General features: G+C 38.9%; 2 protein-coding genes and 1 long non-coding RNA gene across 5 annotated transcripts in view; 2 read left to right on the top strand and 1 right to left on the bottom strand.

Moving 5' to 3' along the window:
• LOC143921171 (uncharacterized) overlaps positions 1 to 23,970 on the bottom strand; it is an 895,047-nt gene that overhangs the window by 688,254 nt on the left and 182,823 nt on the right. The window lies entirely within an intron of this gene.
• Positions 1 to 23,970, top strand: part of LOC143921164 (uncharacterized) — a 754,379-nt gene that overhangs the window by 548,704 nt on the left and 181,705 nt on the right. The window lies entirely within an intron of this gene.
• Positions 10,886 to 16,135, top strand: LOC143921129 (uncharacterized). 3 transcript variants are annotated; one of them, XM_077444258.1, is made up of 3 exons: positions 10,886 to 10,990; positions 11,869 to 12,029; positions 12,114 to 16,135. In XM_077444258.1, the coding sequence occupies exons 2-3, from the start codon at positions 11,916 to 11,918 to the stop codon at positions 15,384 to 15,386; spliced, it is 3,387 nt and encodes a 1,128-aa protein (XP_077300384.1). In that variant the 5' UTR covers positions 10,886 to 10,990; positions 11,869 to 11,915; the 3' UTR covers positions 15,387 to 16,135. The 3 variants fall into 3 exon arrangements, with proteins under 3 accessions (XP_077300384.1, XP_077300382.1, XP_077300383.1); XM_077444256.1 differs by having other exon boundaries at positions 10,886 to 11,073; XM_077444257.1 differs by having other exon boundaries at positions 10,886 to 11,214; positions 11,424 to 12,029.

Below are 23,970 nucleotides of genomic sequence, written 5' to 3'. Positions count from 1 at the left end.
AGTGAATTACGGAGTACTACTATTAACATTGAATGATTTAAACTCATGATTACATCTAATAAGTAATATGAGTTGGGGGTAGTGTCTTCGGGTTAAACTAAGCTACCGAAGTTGACGGAATTGAAGCTGCTGTTTCTCCTCCCTCTTGCTGATCTTCCTTCCTGTCAAGTGGTCCTTGTGGTAGAATCGGCAATGGCGCCACTAGATGACTGGACCGACGAAACTCTCCGCTGGCAGTAAAGACGTCGACGACTCGAACTCTGCCATCTGGTCCGGGATACAATTTAGTGACTCGACCCAAGACCCATCGGGTTGGCAGCATGTGTTCCTCCTTTAACAGGACCATTTGACCCACACTCAGATTGTTGCTCGAGTCCTTCTTCCATTTGTGTCGTAACTGCAAAGAATGTAAATATTCCGCCGACCAACGTTTCCAAAATGCTGCTGTGGTCAATTGTATCTGAAGCAGATTGGCATGGACATTAGTGTTATATTTAACCTCCATTGGAAGAGCGAGTAAGGATCTGCCAATTAAGAAATGTCCAGGTGTGAGGGGTAAAAGGTCTAGTGGATCCGAAGACAAGGGACTAAGAGGACGGGAATTCATGCAAGCTTCTATTTGAGTCAATACCGTACAAAATGATTCGAAATTTAAGGTGGTGGCCTTTAACACCTTGTTTAAATGAATCTTCATGGATTTAACCGCTGCTTCCCACAGCCCTCCCATGTGAGGCGCCCTTGGCGGGTTAAACTTCCAACGAATCCCTTCGGAGGCTACATACCGTAGTAGCTTCTCCTCATGAGGACGTTCGTAAATTAATTTTACTAAATTAACGAGTTCACGACTTGCACCGACAAAATTAGTAGCATTGTCGGAATATATCGTATTGGGCCTGCCACGTCTGGCTACGAATCTTCTTAAACAATTTAATAAATTTGAACTCGTTAAGTCTCCGACAAGTTCCAAGTGAACTGCCTTACTGGAAAAACACACAAAGACACAAACGTAACCCTTAATTATCTTAGAATTCTTATTGCAACCACTCTTCACAGGAAAAGGTCCTGCGAAGTCTATCCCCACATGACTGAAAGGAAAATTCGCAGTGGTACGTTCAAGCGGGAGTAATCCCATTAATCTATTGTGTGACAGTGGTTTATTTCTGAAACAAATGACACATGAACGCACCACTCCTTTGACAGTATTATGTCCGGCCAATGGCCAATAGGTCTGCCGCAATAACGACAGTAAGGCTTGAGTACCCAAGTGAATATATTTCAAGTGCGCGTCTCGGACAATCATGTGTGTAAGTTTATGCTTATTTGACAAGATAATGGGTGACTTTGATAGAGTTGTTCCCAGAGGAAGTCTACTTCCAACACAAATTAAATTCTCGTGGAATAGAGGGGACAATTTAGCTAATTTACTGCTACTGGGAATTGGATGTCCCTTGCTCAGCAAACGATATTCCAATGGAAATGATTCCATTTGCGATAACCTAATCAAATTATTTAAAGCATCATTTAATTCTAAAGCGGACGGTTCGTTATTTTCTTTAACGTTTAATTGTTTATTCCTTAGTGGCCGACGAACATATGATAAAACTCGAAGGAGTCTTGGAAGATGAGAATATTTATCTATCCAATTATTTTCCCTCACAAGGGTAGCGTTAGTGACTACCCTTCTCTCTGGAAGATCTATTGTGATCTCAGGAGGTCTTCGAGGCCATCGTGATTCGTCTAATTTCAACCAACTAGGGCCGTCCCACCATAACGAATTATGATTTAATTGTACATTTTTGTTTTTCTCTGCTATTTGAATCTGTCGGTACATCTGCTTAATATCCGCAGTAATCACGTATTTATGGAGTCGAAAGTTGAGTAGTAAACTTAACAAATCTGATTGGACACTAGGTCCCACCATCAAAATATTATTTAGTGAGATATTGGACGTTGTCTTTGCGGACGCATCAAAAACTACACGATATTTAGTGGTAAGGCTAGACTCCTTAACCACGACGTGATGAGGTAAATAACAATGAACCTCATGTGCCTCCGGAGGTTCACACTCTGACATATGTCCTAAATTTATGTACTCTTCTAAAACTTTATTGTATTCCATTTTTAAATTATTATTGGCTAAAAAACGTCTTTCCAAAGTTTTGTGTCTTTTCTCCGCAATGTGCAATGAACTTCCTAATACTACCGGGGAATTTTTATATGGTAAAGCTACACAAAATCTACCGTTTTTATCTCGTGATGTGTGTGCTTGGAAATGTTCCTCACATCTTTTCTCCTCAAGAGATTGATGTTTTACCATAGGAACCTGGTCGATCATCCAAAAGTTTTGAATGTGACTGTCTAATTGACTTAAGCCTATGTGGCTCTTCCCTGGAGCATTATTTACTTCGGGATATGGACCAACTATTGTCCATCCGAATTCGGTATCCTTTAAGATAGGCATACCTTTTCCTAACTGGATGGTTCCTGCTTTCATAGCATGAACGCAAATCTCGGCGCCGAGCAATAAATCGATTGGCGTCGGTTTATTCCAAAGGGGATCTGATAACTTGATTCCCGCTGGTATTGAAATTAACTGTTGATCCAGTTTCACAGTTGGAATTTCGCCAGTAATTTCTGGTAATACCAAACACAACACTTTGGTTGAGTAATTAGTGGTTGAAGACCTTATGGTCACCTTGGTGATGTGACGAATGCTACTTTCTTGATTAGCGATACCTACAATTTTTTGAGAGATTTTCTCTAACTTGAAGTTATTCTTCTTAGCGAAAGATGTGGTAACATAGTTGACTTGTGAGCCGGAATCTAATAATGTGCGACCCTTAACGACCGTTCCATTGGACGTTATAATGTCTACTTGTACCGTGGGTAAAATTATCTCCCTTTGAGAGAAATAAGTAGAATGAGCATTAATTGACTTCCTTCCCGTATTATTTGAACTAAATGTATCGTCCTGATGCAACAAAGTATGATGGTTTTGTTTGCACCTTAAGCAATTATAGTTAGACTTGCAATTTGTTATCTTATGCGATGAATTTAAACATTTAAAACACATGTTATTAGATTTAACGAATTCATTTCTTTCCATACTGGATTTTGCTTTGAATTTATCACATTTGCCTATGAAATGATTATTTCGACAGAATGCGCATGCGTTTACCTTACTTGATGGGTTTTTGTTCGCGACATGAGTTCTCATGATTCTTTGACGACTATGAGGGAATTCCTTCACCGTAGTTACAGATGCAGTAGATTGTAATACATTACATCTATTCTGCAGAAACGTTTCTAACTTCTCGTACGGTGGCATTTCTCTGTCAACCAGAGATGTTTCCCAGTCCTTTAATAAACTAAATGGTAATTTCCTTAGAACTAAACATGTTACCCATGGATCTAAAATTTCTCTCGCGTAACCCAATGATTCAATGTTTTTAATACACACCGTTACCTTATTTAATAGATCTCTCAATTCGATATGTGATTCCTTTGTGATTAATTTTAAGTCACAAAGTGAGTTGATCCTAGTTTTGAGATTAAGTCTTGGTAAATTATATTGCTTGTCTAAAATACTCCAAGTTGTTTCGTAATTGTCTGAGTTAATATCTAACCCTGAGACAGCTGCTAAAGCGGGACCGAGTAATGATTGATGCAAATATAGTAATTTAGTGACATTAGAATATTCAGGTTTATTTCCTATTATATTTTTGAAGGTTTGTTGAAATGATTGCCATTCAGATGGATCTCCCTGAAATGTGGGAATAGTCAACGTCGGTAACTTATCTCTAGCAAATTTAATTGTTGTTTGCTCTACTTTTAGTTGATTATTTTGAATGGATTGTCTATCTAATGTCGCTTTAAGATTTTGAATTGTCATTGAAATCATGTCGAACTCTTCGTCTATTTGATCCGCCTGCTCTATATCTGTGAGGTTATCTAAATACTCATAATGGAGTTTTCGGACATAATCGTATGCTTCTTTAATGGTTTGATACTGGCCTTCATTTATTTCGGAGGTTCTTTCTATTTTTCCCTTTAGTCTTTTTAACGCGCCCGAATACCTTAATTCTATTGACGCCATTGTAACTTCTACTTTATTTTCTTTCGCTAATATTTCTATCGATTGAGTCTGACTTCGAGTCTGATGTATTCTAGAGCTTGACCTGTCTCTAATAGGTTCTACGTCCCTAGTTGGATTTCGACCTTTATGCGACTTGGAAGTCGAAGCTTCTATTTCCTCGTTTTCAGCACTTGACATTTGTTTCAGAAAGTTGCACTATTTCGTCTCATAAATACAGTTATTCTCTACTATAGCTGTCAATTGAACTATTCGTAGAGATAAGGTAATAATATTCAATGATTAACCGTGAATCTTAATATTCTACTTTAACTATTATCACCAGAATCTATCCAACATATTTTGGAAGAAATTACAACCCTAAATTGGTGGGTGCTTGATTTAAACCACTTTGGGGCTACAAGTCTTGTGATTTATTTTAAATCACCACTGTTTCATCACACATTATGAAACAAAGAGATCTACCGATGTATGAATATGCCGGTATGTACTTGATTTAATCCACTTTGGGGCTACAAGTGTAATTCCACATTTATCGTGGAAGGGGGGGGGGGGGGAGGGTGTTTCTACACACATTAAGAAACAAAGATCTACCGATGTATGAATATGCCGGTATGTACTTGATTTAATCCACTTTGGGGCTACAAGTGTAATTCCACATTTATCGTGGAAGGGGGGGGGGGGGAGGGTGTTTCTACACACATTAAGAAACAAAGATCTACCGATATGAATATACCGGTATGTACTTGGTTTAAGCCACTTTGGGGCTACAAGTATAATTCCACATTTATCGTGGAAGGGGGGGGGGGGAGGGTGTTTCTACACACATTAAGAAACAAAGATCTACCGATATGAATATACCGGTATGTACTTGATTTAATCCACTTTGGGGCTACAAGTATAATTCTCCACGTGCTTTGCTAATTTTACACTACATCTGATTTTACACTTTTAATACGAAATTCGATGCGACCGATGAAACCTTCCTTCGTAGCGCGATATTATTTTATACAATCGCGTTAATTAATTGTTATACTTTAAAACATATTTTAAAAACTGACCTACCCACATGATTGCCTTTTGAACAGATTGCCTGAGATTGAATACATTCACTTACTTGAATATCCTTTACGATGTTTATGTGATCGTTCCGATAATTTTGGATTACCTCTGTGTCCCATGCGTCTTTGTAGGTTATGTTTTTATTTATATATTTTCTGCGTCAATCACGCGGTCATGTACCTCTGTACATCAATCAATATATTGCTGAAATAGAAGCAAACATGTTATTAGTATTGGAAAGGTATGGATAGTAACAAAGGAACGATACCGATTTCTTAATTGACATCCATTTTTTCTCGACCACGTTTTTTCCTATTGGTTTGTCCGTTTGGTGTTGTGGCCTAGGTTACTGGTGTCCGGTTCGAAGTGACCATCATGGAAAAGACTTCGATAATGGTTTGATGTAGTTTATTGAAATGTAAAATTTGCACGTGGTGGGCCAGCGGAGCGTACGGAACACAAGCTGTCCGTACGCCGTCTACTCGGTGACTCTCTGTCGACCGTCGCGTATTTCCGCTTGGGCCGACACTAATGCCAACTCGTCAATAATGCCAATCGACAATCAGTTAATAAGACTGTTTGCCACACGTCATTACAAAAGTCGGAACAGTCCCTTTGCTTCTGATTGTTCATCCTTTCTTTTACTTTTTTTTAATTATTTCTGTAAAACATTTTAAAACATCTGTATATGAATATCGAAGTGCATTGATGGAATCTAGTCTTGAAGATCAACGAGTAGGGTTCAATCTTTTTAAAGTAACTGATGGTGAATTTTCCTTAAAAACTTCCCATCTGTTAATGCTGACAGCGAAAAATTTATAAATTTGTTCAACCACATCAAAAAAATAAGAAGCTTTTGGCACATCAGATAGGGTATCTTTAATGTCGAGATTTAAATTATGAGCTGCACAGTGAACGTAATGAGCGTTTGGTTCGAGTTCAGTTATCTTTTTTTGTAGACCGTTGTATGCACCACTCATTACTCTGGCACCATCGTAACCCTTTCTCACAGGCAGTACAGAGCTTGTCTCCAACCTCTACCACCCGCTGTTGTGACCAGACCAGCGGTGATTCATCGAGTCGAGCCAGCAATCAGAAACCTTCCTGTTCAGACTATGTCTGATGATCGGCTTTCGTGGCCTTACGACCCACGATTTGTTCGATATATTTTTGTGCTGGCCACCCTGAGACAGCGGTTGGCACACAAACTGACAATTGTCAATAGCGGTTTGGCGCGTAAACACCCCGGTGTTTACGGGGCCCACCTCGCCACCGAAATCACCAGCTAAAGGCTGGTGAGGGTTGTGACGATACTTGGAGACCAGCTCCAGTATCCGTCCGGTGTGCACCAGAGGAAGCTTGGTCTGTCTTCGTCCAGAAGGCAGACAACTGAGCTACGCGTGGCTAACCTCAAAAGGCACGCGTGGTTACTTTGTTTACTCCCCCCCCCTGTCCCCCCTGCTTGATCTCTGTATATATATATATATATATATATATATATATATATATATATATATATATATATATATTATATATATATATATATATATATATATATATATATATATATATATATATATATATATATATATATATAAAATACAGTCACCATACAAACAGAATTACAACCTGTTTTCATTATTATACAATTTCCCGCCTTTGTCCTATGGAGGATGAACGAATGAGACGACTGGCATGTTAATGCACGTGTTTATTATATGACAGCTGAAGACAGAGTGAGTAGTAGCTCTCCGAACCCAGCCGGGTTGGTCCCCACTCGCAGGAAGGCAACCAAACTCGACCATGTCGTATAAGCGAGCCGCCACATCACTCCCCCCCCAGCATCAGCGATACCAAAATTACAAAGAAACAAATTTTACAAAAGAAAAAAAGTTATTGTTACACAAAAAGCAAAAAAATTATTGAGTGGGGAGAAAAAAAATATGTTGACGTGGGTCATCCGCTGTGTACATAGGTGTACCGCCCTGAATGGTCGGTAGATTCGAGGGCGGTGACGTCGCGAGCAGGACGGTGGGTGGTCCGATGGTCGCGCGATGCGATGCTGCGGCGGCGCCGCTCTTCCGAGGCTGATGTCGGTTGGTGGGGCGGCGGGGGCGGCAGGGGCATCGATGTGGTTGATGATACTCCGAGCTGGACTGTGAGTCGTTGTGGCTCGTGGAGTTGTTGTAGCGCTACCGCCCGTCTCGGCGTGACGACGCTCGTGGGGACGGACGGGGCCTTGATGATGATGATGATGATGGTGCTGAGGTGGTGTATGTATTGTGGTGCTGGATGACCGTTCTATGTGTAGTGGATCGCGCATGACTCCACATCCAGCTGTCAAGATCGTCGTCTCATTCGCTCCCCCATTTTTTAAAAGCACCTGTCGTCGACGTTGTGGCTGGACGTCGGTAGGTAGGTAGGTAGGTAGGTAGCCGTGTCTGCTCGTTTATTGTCACCCGCGGGCCGCGACGCGCTCTGTTGATGGCGATGGGGGCGCGGCGGGTAGCTTCTCCCGCCTGACTCGGCGAGGCAGGGATGAGCGGCATGTTGAAATTGATCGAGGCTGCGTGGCTCGATGTCGTGGGTCACCAGTATGGAGGATGAACGAATGAGACGACTGGCATGTTAATGCACGTGTTTATTATATGACAGCTGAAGACAGAGTGAGTAGTAGCTCTCCGAACCCAGCCGGGTTGGTCCCCACTCGCAGGAAGGCAACCAAACTCGACCATGTCGTATAAGCGAGCCGCCACAGTCCTGTATCACACTCACTTACGCACACTGTACGAGAGAGAGCGAGATATACATCGAGCCGAGCCGACATCAGCAGAGACCAGACCACCGACGACGAAGGAAGGCACCTTGAGGAAATCAGCCCCGCCCAAGCTTACCACTAGCTATTTCACAAAACCGACTTCGGGGGTGCTCTCGAGTTGAACATCCCTGGAGTCTGTACATTAGGTCCTTCGAAAGAGCCGGATTTCTTCAGAGCTGGTCTTCCAGCGTCGTCTAATCTAGGTTGGTCGTAATTAGCATTTTTCTGTTGTTGTTGTGATTTTTGGTCGCCATTTTGTTTCTTTTCCCGTGTCTTTTCCATTGTTTATTTTTTGTCGTGTCCAAAATGGAAGCACTTCGGAATACGCGGAAAAGCATTCGCGCTCGGTTAACGAGAAATGCGAACCATTTGGAGGGGGATCTGAGTATTTCCATGCTCAAAATCAGACTCGAGATAATTAAACCTCTGTTGTCTGATTTCGAATCGGTCCAAGCTCAGATTGACGAGCTGGACGAAGCGGAGGCTCGGGCCTCCGAGTCCGTCATTGACGAGTTCGAGACGGAATACTTAATCGCCCTCGAACGATGTATGGAAATGCTCAGATTGCGGGAGCTGCAACTGAGCGCTTCGCCGGTAGGTGGCGCTGCCGTCACGATGTCCGCTGTATCGCAATCAAATTCGGCAATAAAATTGCCCCGTTTGGAGTTGCCCACCTTCGAAGGCAACGTCCAAAATTGGCCCCTTTTCTCACAACGCTTCTTGGTCGCTATGGCCGGCGAAACTTCTCAACTCGCCCGTTTCCAATACTTGTTGGCAGTCCTAAAGGGAGAACCCAATCGCGTAGTCAGTGGCTTAGAGTTATCTGATGATTCCTTCTCCCGCGCTTGGTCCATTCTGGAGCAGCGCTACAACAATAAAAAAATTGTTGTTCAGTCCCACATTCGCGCAATATTGGACGCGGAACAAATTGCGTCCAATAGTTACGCAAGTTTGCATCGCTGCATAGACGATTTTAACATGCACGTCCGTGCACTGGCCAGCTTGGGCGTTCCGGTCGACACTTGGGACGACATTTTGGTCATGTGCATCACTAGGAAGCTCGATCGATACACGGTTCGACAATGGGAGCTTCAAGCGCCAAAACATGAGGAGTGTACATTCCACAAACTCATCGAATTTCTGACGCTTCAGTGCCAATCGATGGCAAATGCCGACTTCGTCTTAAAAGGCGAGTCGAATCCTCGACCAAGAACCATTACGAATCCGAAGGCAGCAGTTCTGCATGTGAGGAGGGAACGCCCCTCCTGCATCAGTTGCAGCGGAAGTCATTCTCTGCTAGCCTGTCCATCATTCCGCCAAAAGAGTGGTGATGAACGTAGGTCGAACGCCATAAAACGTCGACTATGTCTCAACTGCTTGAGACCAGGGCACATAGTTCACGCGTGCCAAACAAAGCAGAGATGCTTCAAATGCGGTCATGCCCATCACACCATGTTACATGACTCAACTCCATACCAAACTTCGCCTTCAAATAAGGCCAAACATTATCGGAGCCCCAAAAAATCAGAGAACGCCAAACCCGTAAAATCATCGTTGGTTTTACACTCGGTGAGACGCGTATCGCCTTCTCACGCCCGAACTGTCCTGTTATCCACCGTGGAAGTACAAGTTCGCGGCGGAGATGGGCGTTCGCACAAGGTTCGAGCATTGTTAGATAACGGCTCCGAACTCAACCTCATCTCTGAAGACTTAAGAAGGCGACTTGCCTTAAAGTCAAAAAGGATGGATGTCAACCTGGTAGGAACAGGTTCAAATAGGACGTCCATTACTAGTGGCGCGGTAATTCAAATTCTACCGCGCATCCCCAATCAGGGCTCCAGTGTTGATCTCGATTGCGCAATCATGCCCGAGATCGCGAATCAACTTCCATCGCGCAACGTGTCCGAGATTCGGAGCCATTTGCCGTTTCATCTTCCACTTGCCGATCCGTCATTCGATATTCCCGGTACAGTGGATATGGTGATAGGCAGCGACACCTATCATGCGATATTACGCAATTGGAAAACGTACCATTTTAGTTCCCTCCAAGTCACGCGGTGACAGAAGAGGACGCATCGCGATGATGAATACAGCTTTCGGCTGGATATTGGGCGGCTCTCTAGAAGCGCCCACAGTTTCAAGCGATTCTCGGAATTGCCATCACACAACGGGTCGTGATCCGTTATCTTGTTTTGGCGCGAGACGTCCAGTCAAGACAGTTACGCGTCCCCTGGACGAATCGCGTATTTCCGCGGAACGAAGATTCCGCTTGCCGAAGCGCAATGTACCAGCGCCCTTTAACCCTCACATCTTTCGACCTTCCCAACCCAGCTCCCATAACTCCTGGCCAGTTCCTAGTTGGCGCGCCACTAGTTGCGCAAGAGCAGGAGGATCTGGTCGATCAGCCCGGAGCGAGGGTGCTACCACACCAGCACATGCAGCAGCGGCCCCTGGCAGACAGGGGCACAGGAGTAGGTCCTACTACTCCTCCATCAGCATCCCTGGAGTCTGTACACTTCCCGAAAAACCTTCGATATCCCAGGTTAGTCAACGTTTCCCATAACGCGATTCCTGGAAGGACGACGTACCCGCCCTCTGCATTTCCCACCGCGAGATCAGTATAAGCGCGCGCAAACCGTTCGTTATACAGATCCTTTAGTTTAATACCCAAATATATGACTGAATAACTGATCATAGCGCATTGATCATTTAGAATACTCATTGATAATTTCGAAATAATGACTAAAAATTTAGTTATTGTTGTTGATCAAAAGCTGAATAAATTACTGATCAATTAAATACACTCCGAAATGTTATAACATTTCTCTGAGTTATACTAATTAAAAATAAATCACATTTAAAATACTCGTCATCGTCCTGTCAGTTGGCAGTTGGCAGTTGGCAGCATGTTTAGGTTGGGTTGGCTTGGCTTCTCCCCCGCCTGACCTCCAACCAGTTCGTCCTCTGCGTCTCCTGAATCTTCCACGCATGTGACCTTCCCACTCACTTTCCGGAAGGTAGGTCTAGGTATTTCCGTAGGTCCGCCAGCTTTTCACCTAGACGACTAGACGACGAGCGGCCAACCAGGAACATATCACAGGTCAGTCAAGGGTCCAGGTCCCCACGTATTATACGACACCTATACACGTACGCCATCTTCCCATCTTCCCAACGCGAGGACCGCTCTAACACGTTTGGTACAACTCACATACATATGTACGTTCAATTTCAATTTATGAATGTATTTATAGTTTTAAGGTCTGTTCATACCTATCCTGCAGGTGTCATGCTAGTGCGGATAGTATTCTTTGGTACATTCTATATGGACGCGCATGAATGCGTAAATGAGCATGCGCGAATGGAGAATGAATACGTCCATATATGTATGTAGAATGTGCCAGAGAGTACTATCCGCACTTGCGTGAATCCGTGCTGGATAGGTATGAACAGACCTTTACTCGCTTATTTTTTAATCTATGTATTTTATTATCTCCTTCATATTTGTAATAATGTGCCCGTTGAAATTTCAACGGGTGGTGTCTGAAACAAATTGATACATGATTTTAAATAAAGTTTCAATACGAGTAGTAAAAATTAATTTGAATCGGAACCGAAACATAAATCGGAAATCGAGAACTGAAACAGGAATCCGGCCCCGAACTGTAACGTGAATCCGGATCCGGAACTGAGATAATTTTAAATAAAATACTGATCAAAATGGATTTATTTACTGATAAAAAAATTATTATTTACTGAACAAAAATGAATAAATTACTGTTCGTTTATTATATATTCTATTAGACCAATTGGAATTATAAAATAACCAAATAATTTTTTGCCTAACATTTCTCCCGTATAACTAGTTCCAAATTTAGACAAAAAAAAAAAATTGCAGGGCGAAGGCGAGTCGTCCGGTTGCTGTCAGAGTTCGATACAGGAACGATGGAGTGCAGGCTTTGTCTTGGATTAGCTCCGGCCGAATCTTCCGTCTCCATCTTCGGCGATCCTCATCCAGAGCGTCTGGAGCAACGCATTCGGACCTGCTGTCAAATTGATGTAGGTTACAGGTTACAATTGTTGTGGACCCAATTGGTTCTCCCAACTCTTCTCACCGTTCAATCCTACTTTTTTTATTTGCAGGTTAAAAGAGGCGATGGATTGCCAGACACGGTGTGTCTTTCGTGTAAGAACAATCTGGAATTATTGATCAGCTTTCGAAAGGCTTGTTTTCGAAGCAACGAAACGTCTCAACTGAGGTTAGATGATTGCTTGAAGATCAAGACTGAAGAAGTTTTATTGGAAGATGTAATATGGGACGATGAGCCTTCACTACCAACAATTCACCGAAAGAATAGTGAAATTTGTTTAAAGCCAAAAAAATTACACAAAAGATCACATATTGCAGAAAACCTGTTCAAATGTGATATTTGTTTAAAATCATTTATTCGAAAAAAGACACTTGTCAAACATTTTAGAACTCACATGGGTGAAGAGCCTTACAAGTGTGAAATAAGTTTAAAATCGTTTACTCTAAAACCTGTCCTCGAGCAACATAAAAAATTACATGCTGAGATAAAACCACACAAATGTGACATTTGTTTACAATCATTTTCTCACAAATCTTACCTCAAGCAACATAAAAAATTGCATGCTGAGATAAAACAACACAAATGTGACATTTGTTTAAAATCATTTATTCGAAAAGATACACTTGTCCAACATTTAAGAATACACACGGGGGAAAAGCCTTACAAGTGTGAAATTTGTCTACAACAATTTACTCAAATGTCTAGTCTCGACAAACATAAAAAAATGCATGCTGGGATAAAACCACACAAATGTGACATTTGTTTAAAATCATATTATCGTAAAATTGATCTTTTGTCACATTTGAGATCTCACACGGGGGAAAGGCCTTACAAGTGTGAAATTTGTTTAAAATCATTTATTCGAAAATATCCACTTGTCCAACATTTAAAAACTCACACGGGTGAAAAGCCTTACAAGTGTGATATTTGTTTAAAATCATTTTCTGAAAAATGTCACCTCAAGCAACATAAAAATTGTCATTCTGGGATAAAACTACACAAATGTGACATTTGTTTAAAATCATTTATTCGAAAAGATGCACTTGTTAGACATTTAAAAACTCACACGGGTGAAAAGCCTTACAATTGTGATATTTGTTTAAAATCATTTTCTGATAAATCTAACTTCAAGCAACATAAAAAATCGCATGCTGAGATAAAACCACACAAATGTGACATTTGTTTAAAATCATATGTTCGTAAAAATCAACTTGTGTCACATTTGGGATCTCACACGGGGGAAAAGCCTCACAAGTGTGAAATTTGTTTAAAATCATTTACTCTAAAACCTATCCTCGAGCAACATAAAAAATTGCATGCTGAGATAAAACCACACAAATGTGACATTTGTTTAAAATCATATGTTCGTAAAATTGCTCTTTTGTCACATTTGAGATCTCACACGGGGGAAAAGCCTCACAAGTGTGAAATTTGTTTAAAATCATTTACTCTAAAAGCTAGCCTCGAGAACCATAAAAAAACATTGCATTATGGGATACTACACAAATGTGACATTTGTTTAAAATCATTTATTCGAAAAAGTTCACTTGTCAGACATTTAAAAACTCACACGGGCGAAAAGCCTTACAATTGTGATATTTGTTTAAAATCATTTTCTGATAAATCTAACTTCAAGCAACATAAAAAATTGCATGCTGAGATAAAACCACACAAATGTGACATTTGTTTAAAATCATATGTTCGTAAAAATCAACTAGTGTCACATTTGGGATCTCACACGGGTGAAGAGCCTTACAAGTGTGAAATTTGTTTAAAATCATTTACTCTAAAACCTATCCTCGAGCAACATAAAAAATTGCATGCTGAGATAAAACCACACAAATGTGACATTTGTTTACAATCATTTTCTCACAAATCTTACCTCAAGCAACATAAAAAATCGCATACTGGGATAAAACTACACAAATGTGACATTTGTTTAAAATCATTTATTCGAAAAGATACACTTGTCCAACATTTAAGAACTCACACGGGGGAAAAGCCTTACAAGTGTGAAATTTGTCTACAACAATTTACTCAAATGTCTAGTCTCGACAAACATAAAAAAATGCATGCTGGGATAAAACCATACAAATGTGACATTTGTTTAAAATCATATTATCGTAAAATTGATCTTTTGTCACATTTGAGATCTCACACGGGGGAAAGGCCTTACAAGTGTGAAATTTGTTTAAAATCATTTATTCGAAAAGATACACTTGTCCAACATTTAAAAACTCACACGGGTGAAAAGCCTTACAAGTGTGATATTTGTTTAAAATCATTTTCTGAAAAATGTCACCTCAAGCAACATAAAAATTGGCATGTTGGGATAAAACCACACAAATGTGACATTTGTTTAAAATCATATGTTCGTAAAGATGACCTTGTGTCACATTTGAGATCTCACACGGGGGAAAAGCCTTACAAGTGTGAAATTTGTTTAAAATCATTTATTCGAAAAGATACACTTTTTCAACATTTAAAAACTCACACGGGTGAAAAGCCTTACAAGTGTGATATTTGTTTAAAATCATTTTCTCAAAAATCTAAACTCGAGCAACATAAAAAATCGCATACTGGGATAAAACTACACAAATGTGACATTTGTTTAAAATCATTTATTCGAAAAGATACACTTGTCCAACATTTAAGAACTCACACGGGGGAAATGCCTTACAAGTGTGAAATTTGTCTACAACAATTTACTCAAATATCTAGTCTCGACAAACATAAAAAAATGCATCCTGGGATAAAACCACACCAATGTGACATTTGTTTAAAATCATATGTTCGTAAAATTGCTCTTTTGTCACATTTGAGATCTCACACGGGGGAAAAGCCTTACAAGTGTGAAATTTGTTTAAAATCATTTATTCGAAACCATACACTTGTCCAACATTTAAAAACTCACACGGGGGAAAAGCCTTACAAGTGTCAAATTTGTTTAAAATCATTTACTCTAAAAGCTATCCTCGAGAACCATAAAAAAACATTGCATTATGGGATACTACACAAATGTGACATTTGTTTAAAATCATTTATTCGAAAAGATGCACTTGTTAGACATTTAAAAACTCACATGGGTGAAAAGCCTTACAAGTGTGATATTTGTTTAAAATCATTTTCTGAAAATTATAAACTCAAGCAACATAAAAATTTGCATGCTGGGATAAAACCACACAAATGTGACATTTGTTTAAAATCATTTTTTAAAAAATCTAACCTCGAGGAACATAAAAAATTGCATGCTGGTATAAAACCCCCCAAAGAAGGGGAGCAGGTAAATTGGTCGAATGCAATACACCTAAATCAATTCACCTAATGACGCTTTTATCGAAAATCTATAGACCGAATGGTAAATTCGTCTAATATCTTTATATCGAAGGACAAATTCACCTAATTTCGAGTTTCAAACCAGCAGTAGCCGAGTTTCAAACCAATAGTAGTAAATTTTATTATTTAGTAATTTTTCGACGCGATATCAACATATGGCTAGAGGTTGTGATTTCTCGACTTATTTTGATTCTCGAGATTCGAGAATCTCCTTTTCTCGGAATATTTGAATCTCGAGATATGAGAATCTTATTTTCTCGAAATATTTGAGTCTCGAGAATTCGAGATTTTCTTTTTTTGTTTCTCGAGATTCTCGAGAAAGTATATTTATTTTTTTAATATAGTGAATTGATTTTTTTAGCATATAAACTTGACAACATACAAAAATCAAAAGTACACAAACACTACATATGTATATTATATCAGGGGTTTTCAACTTTATTAAAGACTTGACGAAAGAAAGATATAGAGAGATACAATAGAACATTGAATAGAAAAAAAGTAAAATTATATAAAAAAAAAAGTTATAAAAGAAGGCATGAAAAGAAAATAAAAATATACAAAAGTTATTTAAAATAGTAAAAATAACAATATGTAAAAAAGAATTTTAGAAAATTCCCAGTGTTGCTACCCGGCTTTGCCCGTGTTTTTGTGACCGGACAAATAATAAAAAAACTGACCGTATTACTGAATGCGTATTAAAATACTGACTAAATTGATTAATATCTAAGGAACAAATACTCGAATAAATAAATAATAAATCAAAAATCTTTGTTTTATGTGTTAACCCTTTGACTGCTACAACAACGATAAATCGTTGTTTTGAAATCGGCGAAGATTGCGACGACGATCGTTGATGTCGTCATTAATTGTCGTTTTTCAATACTTTCTGTGAGCCGCCAGCGCATCAGTGGCACGAAACATTTTTTTATATACGTATTTATATTTATTTTTCAATCAAGCTTTATAAATATTTATCAATTTTTTAAATAAAAGCTTTTCAATTTCGGGTTCATCATCAAAGTCAATTTCGGGTTCATTATCAATGTCAATTTCGGGTTCGTTGTTAAAGTCATAAGGAGTTATTACTTAGGAATTGATTATTGTCGATAAATTTATTTTCAGAATCAGTAGAGGTGCTGATTTGTCGAGTTCCTCGGTGAGGAGCTATTATTTCGCTTTCGTCACTTTCACTGTCCGTTATCATTTTGCAGAGTTAAAATAAATGGAATAGTAAAAATAAACAATAGAAATCCGCTTTCAGTTATATATGTAGGTCACGAATTCGTGCCATCAATCAAATGCATACAAAATGTTTATGATACATGTTGAAAAATTATTTGATTATTTGAAACTTCGCATCCTTGTGTGCCTCGCTCACACGTACACAATTAAAACCAAGAGAGAAAGACCGCTACCTGTTTCAAATGTATCGCATGTTATAAAGATACATCGATGTCTAAAAATAGATTATTGAAAAAAATAAAGCGTCGGAAAACAATCGTCAAAACTTATTTAGTGTATATATAGGTATCTCTTTCGCACGCACGCATGTAAAAGCAAGACAGAAAGAGAGAGCGCGAGTCCACAACTGCTTCTTAAAAATGTATATAAAGTATTACAAAAATTACGCGCGTTCGGCGAAGTAAGTATTTAAAAAAAAAATATTATATTTATTTTTTTATAAAGTAATTACAAATGTTAGCATTTTTCGCTTGGACATTGAAAAACCTCGTAGCAGCCAAAGAGTTAAGTGGGGTCATATTGTCAGTGAAAATATATTTTCACTAGCGTTTTAGTGATATCATAACCGAATACTTTCCTACTAGTGACTAGTACGTACATGCACATACATATATGTAACTTTAAAATGGTGCGATTTCGTTGTGACATGTGTATATGTACTTATATGATGACCGGATAATAACTTACCGGACAAGTAATACAAATACTGACCATCTATACAATACTTCACAAAATGATTTACGAGTTAACAAGTATACAAATCAGTCAGTTTATTGAACAAAAACATGTAGTGATAAATTTAAAATATTATCGCACTAGTGACTAGTACCTACATGCACATACATATACATATGTAACTTAAAAATGGTGCGATTTCGTTGTAACGTGTGTATATATACTTATATGATGACCGAATAATAACTTACCGGACAAATAATAAAAATACTGACCATGTATACATATTATAATACTTCACAAAATTATTTACGAGTTAACAAGTATATAAATCAGTCAGTTTGTTGAGTAAAAACATGTAGTGATAAATTAAGAATATTCTCGATATTTTCGAGATTCTAATAAACGATTTCTCGAGATACGAGAATCTCAAATTTTCATAATAAAATATTCTCGAGAAATGAGAATCTCAAAATTTTACAATAAAATATTCTCGAGAAACGAGAATCAAAATTTCTCGAGAATTCTCGATAAATCTCAAGACGAGATATGTCGAGACGAGATTTCTCGATCACAACCTCTACATATGGCGTCGTAACATAGAAATATAAGTGTTATAACATTTCTTTGCAAATAGCCCTTAAACTCTATATACACCATATTGCGCCCGACAGAAGATTTAAAAAGGATTTCCCACCTAATGGCGAGTGAACTAAATTAAGGACATTGAAAAAATTAATTGCTTTTGTAGCTTTGTATTACCTTTTGCTATATATACTATACTATATTATATAGCAACTATGGGGGAAGAACGAACGAGACGACTGGCATGTTAATGCATGTGTTTTATTTATGACAGCTGAAGGCAGAGCGAGTAGCCGCTCTCCGAACCCAGCCGAGTTGGTCACCACTCGCAGGAAGGTAACCAAACTCGACCATGTCGTATAGCGAGCCGCCACATCACTCCCCCCCCCCATCATCAGCGATACAAAAATTACAAAAGAAACAAATTTTACAAAAGGAAAACAATTATTGTTACACAAAGAAAGAGAAAAAAAAATGTTGAGTGGGGAGAAAAAAATTTGTTGACGTAGGTCATCTGCTGTGTAGGTGTACCGCCCTGAATGGTCGGTAAATTCGAGGGCGGTGACGTCGCGAGCAGGACGGTGGCTGGTCCGATGGTCGCGCCGATGCGATGCTGCGCCGGCGCCGCTCTTCCGAGGCTGATGTCGGTTGGTTGGACGGCGGGGGCGGCAGGGGCATCGATGTGGTTGATGATACTCCGAGCTGGACTGTGAGTCATTGTGGCTCGTGGAGGTGTAACGCTGCCGCCCGTCTCGGCGTGACGACGCTCGTGGGGACGGACGGGGCCTTGATGATGATGATGGTGCTGAGGTGGTGTATGTCTTGTGGTGCTGGATGACCGTTCTATGTATGGGGACTGATCTAGTTGTGAAGGTGTTCTTCGCCACCAGTCCGCCATGTATTATAGACGAGTTCGTCTGTGTTTTAGTAGTTAATACTGCTGTTTGTTTGAATAAGGTACTTTATTGTTTGAATATACAAGTGTATAAATATGTTGTTGAAGTGGCTGGAATCGTAGTGTTCTCGAGACGGCTATTGGCTGTTGACTTGGTGTCGTGCGGGCCGCTGGATCTGCAATGTGTCGTTGCTCTGGATCCGGCTATGTTCAGATGTCTCTGGATATGGCAGTGTGTTGCTGGCTCGGCATTCGGCCATGTTCAGAAGGTCCCTGGATATGGTAGAGTGTCGCTGGCTGGGCATTCGGCTATGTTCAGCAAGTCTCTGGATGCGGCAGTGTGTTGCTGGCTTGTTCGGCTGGTCCGCTGCTGTGTGTCGACTCTTGTTGCTGTGGGTCGACTGAAGTTGTTTGGGGTGGACCTCCTTTTATATTGTTTTTGGGGACCCACGTGACTGGTCGCAGGTGGTGTTTACGTGTGCGAGTTATGCGAGGAATGTGGTTTGTCGATTAGGGTGGACGTTTCTCGAATGTTTGGCGTCGTTCCACTCGATTTAGTTTAATGGCTGCAGGTGTTCTTCGACTTGAAATGACGTCAATGGTTGAGCGTGAGAAATGTATTCTCCGTCGTAATAGATTTCGATGGTTTCGATTACGGTGATGAGATTCCTACATATGTGTACTGGATCGCGAATGACTCCACATCCAGCTGTCAAGATCGTCGTCTCATTCGCTCCCCATTTTTTAAGCACCTGTCATCGACGTTGTGGCTGGACTCCAGTCGGTAGGTAGGTAGGTAGCCGTGTCTGCTCGTTTATTGTCACCCACGGGTCGCGACGTGCTGTGTCGATGGCGTTGGTGGCGCGGCGGGTAGCTTTCCCGCTTGGCTCGTCGAGGCAGGGATGAGCAGCGGCATGCTGAATTAATCGAGGCTGCGTGGCTCGATGTCGGGGGTCACCAGTTATGGGGGATGTACGAATGAGACGACTGGCATGTTAATGCACGTGTTTTATTTATGACAGCTGAAGGCAGAGTGAGTAGCCGCTCTCCGAACCCAGCCGAGTTGGTCCCCACTCGCAGGAAGGTAACCAAACTCGAGCATGTCGTATAGCGAGCCGCCACACAACCATTGTACATATTTACAATAAAATTTATGATAAATAAAGTAATAAAACGAATAAAATTAAAAGGAATCAAAAAAGATATACAGATTTTTTTATTGTACATATATTAAAATTGGCTTTCCAATCATCAATATTAAAAGGTGAGAAGAAAACGCATGTATAATAGACAGACTAGTACAATTTCCATAATAAATAATTAATAATTTTAAATATGCGTAATAAATATAATTTATGATGAATGCATAACAAATATAAATCAGTAAGTAATTTATACTACATATGTATTGTAGATTGCAAAACATAATGAAATATAAACAATAATAACAAGACAAGAAACAAGTAATACAATAAATAATTTATTAATCAAGTAACAGAAATAAACCAATTTATAATAAAAATTTTCATGTAATAAAAACTCATAGGTGGTATTACAGATGGTCAACTTATTACAGACAACACAGAACACATATATGTATGTATAACTGTCGCAAATTCTTTTCAATATATGAATAATCAATATGTAAAACAACTAACGTTAAAGAAAATTGACTATTGTATCAAGTCCTGTAATAAAAATACTCTTGATTGAAGCTATAGAAGCTTTTTACAAAAAATTTGGTACGTATATAAACGAAAAGACGTTTGCTAATTTCAATGACCATCTCTTCTCCACCGATCATGGTATTTGCTTGTTCTATTAGCGATCATGGTTATTGTGTAGTGAAAAGACTGATTAGCTATAATACTATTGCATAAATCGCCACCCCATGAGTTTTTTTTATATTTTAAATATTTGTATACCAGACCATTGATTAAATACTGTGTTTTCTTTAATTTATTTTCAGTGCGTTCCAGTCATTGATGTATAATACACTAGTTGGGCCTAAGACGTGTTATTTTGGTCGGAGATTTTGTCTTCACTAACTGAGGGGTGCGAGGGGTTTAACTACCGGGGAAGTTGGGTTTTTTTCCCTACGACGCAGCGGTACCTACCTACCTACTAAGAGAAACTGTGTATGCGGCAAAAGGGAGACAAGTATAAAGCGGGCTCTTCACTCGCATCGTTTGCGGCCGCGAAGCATATCTAAGTTTCCCGTCCGTTTTTGCGTTATTACTACTACTCGCCACCGGTGTCGCGTCGATAGCTCACACACACACTAACAGACATTTGTTTACGTTTTCACAGTTGACATTTGACGTGTGTGCATTGATACTGCGACATATTCGTTAAGTTTGGGAGTTGCTTTTCTTATGAGTATGTTGCCACTACTGGGATTCCCCAAGGATCAAATCTTGGCCCTTTATTAGTCATAATATTTATCAACGATATTCAATCTTCCATTCACCATTCTAAATTTTTATTATATGCGGATGATTGATTTACCTGACGCTCTTTATTTGCAAGAGGATTTGAATTCTATTAATGAATGGGCTAATGTTAATAAACTTCCCTTCAATATCCTAAAGTGTCGGGTCATTTCTTACTCTCGTGCTCGTTCTCCTATTAAATATCCGTATAAATTTCATGATTCTCTTCTTCAGAGAGAATTATTTATATCTGATCTGGGAATAGTCTTCGAAAATAGTTGGAGTTTCAACATTCACATTGAGAATATCTGTGATAGGGCAACAAATCAACTTCGTTACTCTCTAATGTTGGAACGAGTCCAACGGAAATTCCTTAGATTTTTATATCTGAAGACATTTGGATTTTATCCATATCTGTTCCCTAGTGCCTTTGTCTTGGGATCTTGGGGTTTCAACTCCCTGGCAAAGAGAAGAGATTTATTTCTTGGGAAACATTTCGTAAAATTACTTAGAGGAGAGATTCACAATCCCGCTATCCTGGAGAAACTAAAATTCTGGGCCCCGGAAAATCATAGAGTTTTAAGAAAACATGATATATTTTTGCCAATTAGGGCTAAATCAAACGTGCTCATGAACTCCCCCCTCTCGAGAGCTGTTCGACTCCTTAACTTACTGGCACATTACTTGGACCTCTTCGATGCCAGTTATGTTGAGTTGGTGGAACACATCCTAAATAGCACGATATAAATTTTTCAATCTTATTTCTTTGTTTTTATTTTGTGTGCATATTTTTTACTTGATTTTTATTATTTTTTATGATGTTTTTTTTATTTATGATTTTTATGATTTTTATGATGTTTTTTATGTTTTTTTTATTTATGATTTTTATTATTTTTTTATGATGTTTTTTTTATAATTTTTATTATTTGTATTATAATCACATTGACGCTTTGGGGCAACCTGTCAAGTCTCTGTGGTATTGATTTTTTTTTAAATAAAATAAAATATATAATCCATTAATGAGTCAGTGTTCATTTTTCTGCGAAGCCGCTGATATAGCTGAACGCATATCTAACATCTCCTACCCCTCCTCTATCATGTCCAACTTTTCTAAAGAATACAAACATAACCCCGTGGGTTCCACATCAGATGACGGTTTATCCATAAAGCTTTTTGCCGGGATGGATTTCATTGTATGCTGGTCTAACAAATTCAAGGTGGATCGTTTCCAAGTCGATAAACATTCCCATGATTGGGTTCCACTGATTTCAATGCTACTTTCATCGTATAGTGGATGTGGTGGAGGCAGTTCAACAGCATGCTGCATTTTTATATGAAAAAGGTGGAAAAATGACTAGTATGATCAAGGTAAAGAATATTGTAACGTATACTAAACAGAGCCGCCGAGTAATTGCGATTGGATTAGACCGGGTAGCGTCCTGAGAGACCGTGTGACCGGGGTAAGTGGTTTTAAGGATTAGCGACAAGCTAAGAGCATGAAAGCTAAACAATGATTGCACTTCTCATACCGTGGGAATACATATCCGAATACGTGACTATACAGTAGGTTAACAGATTAGACGTCCTGAGAGATCTACCCCTTATAAGGCGGTACGTAAGCGATATCAGGTAATTCTGGACGGAGCACTGGCACTGCGTGTATCTCCTTAATCATCAATAAATGCTGTGAAACGACTGTTGGCCTTTTGCTTGGATCCTCCACCCACCCCTACGCAACAATATTATGACAATGAACATTTTATAAAGCTACATATGTACATAATAAATTTACAATTCTTTTCTTACAGAAAATATACATTCAATGTTAGACTATTCAATGTATAGGGAGAATAGGAGGCGCCAAAATTAAATTTATAGAAAATCCCTTTACTGCAATAATCACGACTCCACTAATGAAGAGAGACCAAACTATAATAACATTATATTTATTGACTCAACGTCATCCTGTGATTTGCAACTACACACTTTAACTTTTGTTCTGACGGAAAGTATAGCCAGCGCTGTTCCATTAGCAGTTATCACTACTAAAGGTCAAACAACTGTTGAGAATTTTTCAGCATTCGCTCTTTTGAAAGATTTCTGGGGAACATAGATCCAAAATATATAATGACTGTCGATTCTCATGCCGAACGCTTAGCTCTCGATAATGTTTTTAAGGATTTGGAGATGGATCTGTGATTGGAGTTTTAATAGTGGATAGACAGATATTATATAGATTATTATTTAAAAATATAACTCATCCCATCTCATGAAGCTGAAATAAACTTTATTATATTTAATATTTCAGAGGTATGCAGAAAATACTTGGACTGGTTCAAACTTTTGTTTTCCATAAAATATTGTTTATTTATAGTTCCAAACTGACTAAAATATCACGATTAGATTATAGCCTTGTTTTCACATTGTTCTACCAGAACTTAAAATTGATACATAATTTTTTTTGTATATATGTATGTATCTTCATATTTTTTAAATTATGTATATATGTTTTTACCTTTTCTAAATAATTAATGTTTTACATATATTGTTTGTTTATAATGTTTTACCTTTATTACTTATTTATATTGTTAAAAGCAATTTTTCTTAAGATGTGTAATTCTTTGTTATTCTCATATATGACATCTACATATATGACTTAAATATTAATCAGCTAATCACTCACCATATAAAGTTTATCTCTTTTAATTAAAATAATTTAATAGTTCTAATCATTCTCTTTT

The sequence above is a fragment of the Arctopsyche grandis genome, chromosome 13 (assembly GCF_051622035.1).
Source record: "Arctopsyche grandis isolate Sample6627 chromosome 13, ASM5162203v2, whole genome shotgun sequence".
Taxonomy (NCBI): Eukaryota; Metazoa; Arthropoda; class Insecta; order Trichoptera; family Hydropsychidae; genus Arctopsyche; species Arctopsyche grandis.
Note: the sequence above shows the minus strand (reverse complement) of the source record. Positions and strands in the feature narration are given on the sequence as shown.